The 6,212-nt window shown below is 41.2% G+C and overlaps 1 protein-coding gene across 1 annotated transcript; it reads right to left on the bottom strand.

The window, feature by feature from the left end:
- Positions 1–655: 655 nt before the first annotated feature.
- LOC126606243 (beta-amylase 1, chloroplastic-like) lies at positions 656–4,372 on the bottom strand. The gene is made up of 4 exons (XM_050273604.1): positions 3,569–4,372; positions 2,376–2,586; positions 1,992–2,102; positions 656–1,910 (listed from the first exon to the last, which is right to left on the bottom strand). Exons 1-4 carry the CDS (start codon positions 4,156–4,158, stop codon positions 1,107–1,109), a joined length of 1,716 nt encoding a protein of 571 aa, XP_050129561.1. The 5' UTR covers positions 4,159–4,372; the 3' UTR covers positions 656–1,106.
- Between the last annotated feature and the right edge of the window lie 1,840 nt (positions 4,373–6,212).

Below are 6,212 nucleotides of genomic sequence, written 5' to 3'. Positions count from 1 at the left end.
CAACTGGCTGTGCAGTTGCAGGTTCCGGATTCTGCGCACAGCGTGGTTTTTTTTTTTTTCTAACCTAGGCTCTGAAGATAATGCTTTGAATGATATGTTTATTCTCTTCATATCATGAAGAGGTATAATATACAAATCTTAATCCTAACCAAGAAGGGAAGAATAATTACAGAAGATTACAAAGAAATTTCTCCCATATTACACGGGATCTATCCTAAACTAGGAAATCCTAAATTATAGGAAACTATACAAGTCAACTGTAGGTTTATGGGGTCAATAGTTGAGAGAAGAGCAAGATCACTGTTGGGATTTATGGCCGATACAGATTTGAAAGGTGAAATCGGAGAACTGTAAATTCGAGAATGCAAATTTGAAGAATTGGAATTTGGTGGGATGGGGTTCCAAGAATGAGGTCGAGAGAGGGGATTCGATGATGGGGTTCGAAGGTGCCAAAATCAGTGTGCGAGTGAGAGAGTTGTCTAGGAGAGGGTCTGAATAGAGACCACAAATGTCGATAGATTGTCATACAAGTTATTTTCATGACAGTGACACACCACACATGACAATATGGAAGACCATATTGAGTTGAGAAGTATCTGCTCGAGACCAATACACGTGATTTGTCACGTGATATAGCAGATTTGCAAGGTGAGCATTCTAGAATTTGAATTATAAATTAAAGCAGGTTTCTAAAGTGGAACCATTGAACCTGCCACATGAATATAGGATACCTTTTACATGAGTCCCAATTAGGTTTATTAATTTGCTCTCGATAATATAACTTGAAAGAGGTTATCTATACACCCCTACGCATTTTCCATAACCACAGCTTAATAAAGAGGATAGAAATGGTATTTTACGGGGGTATTGATACAAACAATCCCAACATTTACCCCCAAAATCCTATATATACTACACACACGCCCCTACTCGTTTTCCATAGCCACAGCTTAAATAAATCAGCTATTGAGAAATTATGCAGGGAATGGAGAAGCAACTGTCTTGCCATTATGTTTTCACCTTCGTATACCACCGTGCGATTTACCACTCATCACTAGATTCGACTGCGGTAGAAGCAAGCTAGCTAAAAGCCTAGTCCTGCATTCTTAGTGCATAAGAGAAACGGCAGCCTCCTGCACCGAAGGTGTTGAAACGTGCACAAAATGCTCCGCTTCCCTCTCCACCTCTTCCCGGCACTTGTGGCTACCCTTTTCCTTCATTTTCTTTACAAACCCCACAAAACGCCTCCAGTTATCGGGCTGGAACAAATGCGGGTTCATCCTCAAGTATGTGAACGCACACATTTGGTTGCCTTCAGTGTTGCCCTCAACTTTCAGAGATGATGCTTCCAATATCTGCTTATGTGCATAGTCGTCGTACCTTGGCAGTGCATTTTCACCCGCAAGTGGTACGTTTGTTTTCTGTGTGGCCATAGCCACTTGCCTAACAAGCTTCTCTGGTAAACATTGAGCATCCTGTGGCTGCTCGTGGTCGTGCATCTCAACACAAGTGAAATTGAAGATGGCACCATGGCGTGCTAGCATTTGCGCAATAGGAACATAACCATCTCTGAATCGTGTGTTGTAATACCCTGCTGTGAGCTCGGGGGCATGGGACCGGGTCCCGTAATGCCAGTGGATGCCTGCAACCTTTACTGAGATCTTTACACCGGCCTCCTCGAAGATAGACTTAGCTGAGGTAAGTATCCTCTCACCATGGTCCAAGAGCATTTGGGAGTACCAGCCGAGGAAGAATTCACCGTAAGTGCTGTTCCACCCTCCACCGTCTTTTCTGAAAAAAGGGGTATCTTCCGGCCAGTTGTTATAGTGGCCGGCATCAGTGGGACCTGTGCTACCCCATTCTGGTTTACCCGCAGCTTCAGCAGCAGCTTTCAAGCCACCGAGTATGTACTGCATCATGGTACATTATATATTAGCCGCGGTGTACAAAACTAAAAGCTACTGGCAGAGACAGAGAGGGGCAATAGATACCTTGTCAAAACATTGGAAGGCGCCAATTCCTGGAAATTTCCATGTCCCATTGGATTCGGGATACGAAGGGTAACGCAGCTCACCTGCGGGACCCATTCCAACTTGGATTTCCTGAGAAGAATTTTGAAACAATTTAGCTTAACAAGCAAGGCATGTATCTGCAGTTTCTAACTAAAGATTCAACACCATTGCAGACACATGTATTTGTCTTGTAAAAAAGAGAGAATACATTCATTATCGATTAAGTTTCACTTATTTTCTTTCTTGGCATTCCTTTTTCGTTGGATTTACAGCGACTACATGTGCCATGATCGTGCCACATTTACCGCCTAAGTATCTTCTCTAGACAAACAAACAAGTATACAAAAAAGAGGGAAGTATTACCACAATGGTGTCACCAAGAAGGTGTTTGAAGTTGTCCCGGAAGGCACGCATGAAGTCGGCGTAGCACTGGACCGGCGTGCGGCCCTTGAGGACTGGGAGGGTATCAGCGCCAAGCGATAAATACTCGCAATTCTTCCTTCCCCACTGATCAGTGTATGCAAGGTCTGGATCTTTCTCAACCTCTTCCACAACCCACTTGGGTAAAGGAATGCTGTATTCAACAAATATAGACCAATATTCAGCACATCGCCACAAATTTCCAAAATTCCTTGTCACAACGTAATTTCAAGTTCAATGTCAATAAAAATGGAAAATACGACATTATTTTTTAGCTAGTTTTATTTTTGTAACACGTCCAATCCAACGAATGCATTCATAAATTTTAAAATCCACATATACATTATTATGTATATATTAATTATTATGAATGCTTGAAAGTATCTTAAATTTTAAAATCCACATATACATTATCATTATCTATATATTTTAATCACAGTATCTTTGAATAGGAATTTTACAGTTTAAAATTTCTTGAGCAAAAAATCCCAACTTTTCAAGTGACACGATCTTTCTAGTATATTTTTATTTTTTGGTGAACAATCTTGCTAAACATTTTTAGTTTTTGATAGACAATCTTTTTAGTACATATCAAAACTACCAATTAATAGAATGTTCTTTGTCAATAAAAAAAGAGTGAAAAAACTATTTAGTCTTGTATCACTCAAAGAACTGATATATAATAATGTAATTTAATAGATCTAATTTATTAATGGCCAATAATGTTAAGATATATCTAATATCAAAGAAAACAAAAACCTGCCAAAAATAAAAACGTCCATATAGAGACATAAGCTAGCCTTTTTTTTATTTTATTTTTTTAATGTAGAGACATGTTGACAAGTCACGATTATCCATATTTTTCTTAACCAGAGAAGTTAGGGGGAATTTTACCACGCCCGATAGTACAACAAACCCACCAGCCCATGATATCAATTCAGAACCTTTCACATTTTTTATTTATTTATTTATTAGGAGCTGCAACTTCTTGTGGTTGTAGGCATAAGCTAGTTTGTTCTAAAGAATCTTTGTAGCGCATTTCACTATCGCACGTGAAAGTAAAAATTAAAACCAACCAAATAAAACGTGAAAACAATAAAAAATTGGAATGAAGTGAGAGAGAGAGAGATACTCACGTAACGGAGTCACCGACGTTCCCGCCGCACCGATGAAACGACATCACAGCCTGTACTTTGAGGCCGTGCTTCTTCGCCATCTCGAGAAGCTCAGCGTACCCGCCCCAATTGTACGCGCCGGGCACTTCCCTCTCCACCAACCCCCACCACACGTCCATCATCACACCCTCCGCCCCCGCGCTCTTCAGCGCCTGAAGACTCGCGTTCATCGCCTTCTTCCGGTTCACCGAGTTGTTCATCGTCACGCTGTCCAACGGCATCATCACATAAACCGGCACTCCCGTGCCCTTATCGCGCGCACCCCTCACCTGGTGCTCCAGAACCGGCGATTCCACCTCCGTCGCGAACGCCCTGCACGCCATCGACAGATCCGCCCGGCTCGACCCGAGACCCGGCGATCTGCACGGGCTTAACGGCGGCGACAACCCGTCCATCCCCTCCGGCTTCTGAATTTTGCAAGTCAGACTAGCCGCCGGAGACTTCCACATCGGCGACGTGCTGACCGATTCAACGGATGATGAGCTGGCTTCGGTCGCCGTAACCGGAGTCCCGGAGCGTGCGCCGATCTGATGTGTCATGCTCAACGCCATTTTCTTCGTAGCCAAACAGAAATTAACCCCAGAAAGCGAGAGAAAAGTAAATTGATTTTAAAAATTCAAACTTTTAAAAAAAAATTTGAATTTTCGCCTCTGCCTTTTCCTTTTGGAGATTCGGATTCTCCTTTCAGTCAGTAACTTCTTTGAATTTTGTTTTTTTCAGATCGTTTTTTTTGTTCCGATTTGAAGTATTTGTGTAAGAAATAGGTAGACGGTGAAACTCCTGAATTTATAGTAGAGGTATTTATCAATTTAGCCCCTAAACTTGTGAACATTGACCCATTTTTCCATTAACTTTAATTTTGGCTAATTATCCCCTCAACTCTCATAATTAGTCAATTTCTCACTCCCTAACTTTAATTTTGATCAAATTCTCCTCTCAACTCTCATAATTAGTCAATTTCCCACTCCCTAACTTTAATTTTGATCAAATTCTCCTCTCAACTCTCATAATTAGTCAATTTGCACCCTATTGTTAATTTTTTTTTTTAATTTTTCATCTATTCTTCCGTTAAGTAGGTATCCACATGATTGCCTTTGAAGGGTGAAAAAAATTAATTTGCATCCTATTGTCATTTTTTCAATTTGCATCCTACTGTCTTGTTAATTTTTTTAATTTTTCATCTATTCTTCCGTTAAGTATGTATCAACATGACTGCATTTGAAGGGTAAAAAAAATCAATTTGCACCCTATTGTCATTTTTTTCAATTTGCATCCTACTGTCATTTTTCGTTAAGTAGGTTTCCCTACACCTTACTAAAGGTAGACGAGGCCGAGGGAGGAGGCGATGGAATGTGAACAGCTGCAAACTACAAAAGCAGCATATCAAATGGATTGGGCTGCAAACAGTGAAGGAGGGAGGCGTTGACGGCAGTCACGAGCTCAACTTGGAGAAAAAGGAAGAACAAGAAAGTTCGAAGAAAATGAAGAAGATAGAAGATGTAGGAAAAATGATTTTTTGGCTCTTTAAAGGCAGTCATGCGAATTCCTACTTAACAGAAGAATAGATGGAAAATTAAAAAAATTAACATTATGGTGCAAATTGACTAATTATGAAGGTTGAAGGGGAAATTGGCCAAAATTAAAGTTGAGGGGAGGGAATTGGCCAATCCTTACAAGTTCAAGAGGGTAAATTGATGAATACCTCTTTATAGAACGCATGAGCTTTGCTTCGTAGCACTGGAATAGGATTTTGTCTTGATACTCTTTGTGAAGATCTGAGATTCAATCAATCGTGTTCGTTCATCATATATCATGTGGTTAAAAATCATTTTAAATTTAAAATTGAATATAAATAGTATCTAATAAAAATTAACTACACGATATACAATAAACAAGCATAATTGATTAATTTCCCGGATTCTCACAAAAAAAATCCAGAGAGAGGATCCTTGTCCCGTAGCTCCTTCGGAATAAGATCTTTTACTAGCCGATACCTTTCAGACACGTGTCCTCATCTCCACGTGGCAGCGGGCCGAGCGGCTGAGAATGCTACGGCTACGATCGCTCAATCGACGCACGTGAGGACGGACGGTGCGATGCCTGCTTGTTCCCGCGAAGGTTCCTAGCTTCGCGCAGACACGTGGTGGGGAGGGAACGGGGGAGTCTCCTGTCCTTTAGGCTTACGACATGTAGTTGAGGGATGGAGGTGGCTTGCTACTTTCGGTTGTCGTTTTGTGTTCTGAGCGTGGTTTGACGGCTACTGTACAGGAGGAGGGGAAGAGGGGCAAGTGGACACGTGGCGGACTCTGTAGCGGTGACGGTGAGTGTTCCGACACGTAAGGGCTTGACCATTTTCGGTACGCGTCGAAGTTTAGGTGACGGTGAGATATAGCAGCTTTGATTGGGTGGGTGGGCCACCACACCCCGCTGAATGAGGAGGCTTTTGGAAGGACGGCCGACGTTTATGATCTGTTTTAAAATGAAGGTTTGAACCAACTATATTATCTATATTAAGAGGTGGAGAGGTGGTTAATTTTTATAATAAACTAATAATAATGTGATTTCAATTAGTTTTTAGCGAAAATTAAATTAAGAATCTCTCACT

Source organism: Malus sylvestris, chromosome 16 (genome assembly GCF_916048215.2).
Source record: "Malus sylvestris chromosome 16, drMalSylv7.2, whole genome shotgun sequence".
Lineage (NCBI taxonomy): Eukaryota > Viridiplantae > Streptophyta > Magnoliopsida > Rosales > Rosaceae > Malus > Malus sylvestris.
The sequence above is the reverse complement of the archived record's forward strand: the minus strand, read 5'-3'. Positions and strand labels throughout refer to the sequence as shown.

What these genes read in the sequence shown, in the direction of transcription:
- LOC126606243 (XM_050273604.1), bottom strand. Translation starts at nt 4,158, where the DNA reads ATGGCGTTGAGCATGACACATCAGATCGGCGCACGCTCCGGGACTCCG. An exon ending in AACGTCGGTGACTCCGTTAC is followed by an intron (nt 2,587 to 3,568) that starts GTGAGTATCTCT and finishes TGTTGAATACAG; the next exon opens with CATTCCTTTACCCAAGTGGG. An exon ending in TTCTTGGTGACACCATTGTG is followed by an intron (nt 2,103 to 2,375) that starts GTAATACTTCCC and finishes AATTCTTCTCAG; the next exon opens with GAAATCCAAGTTGGAATGGG.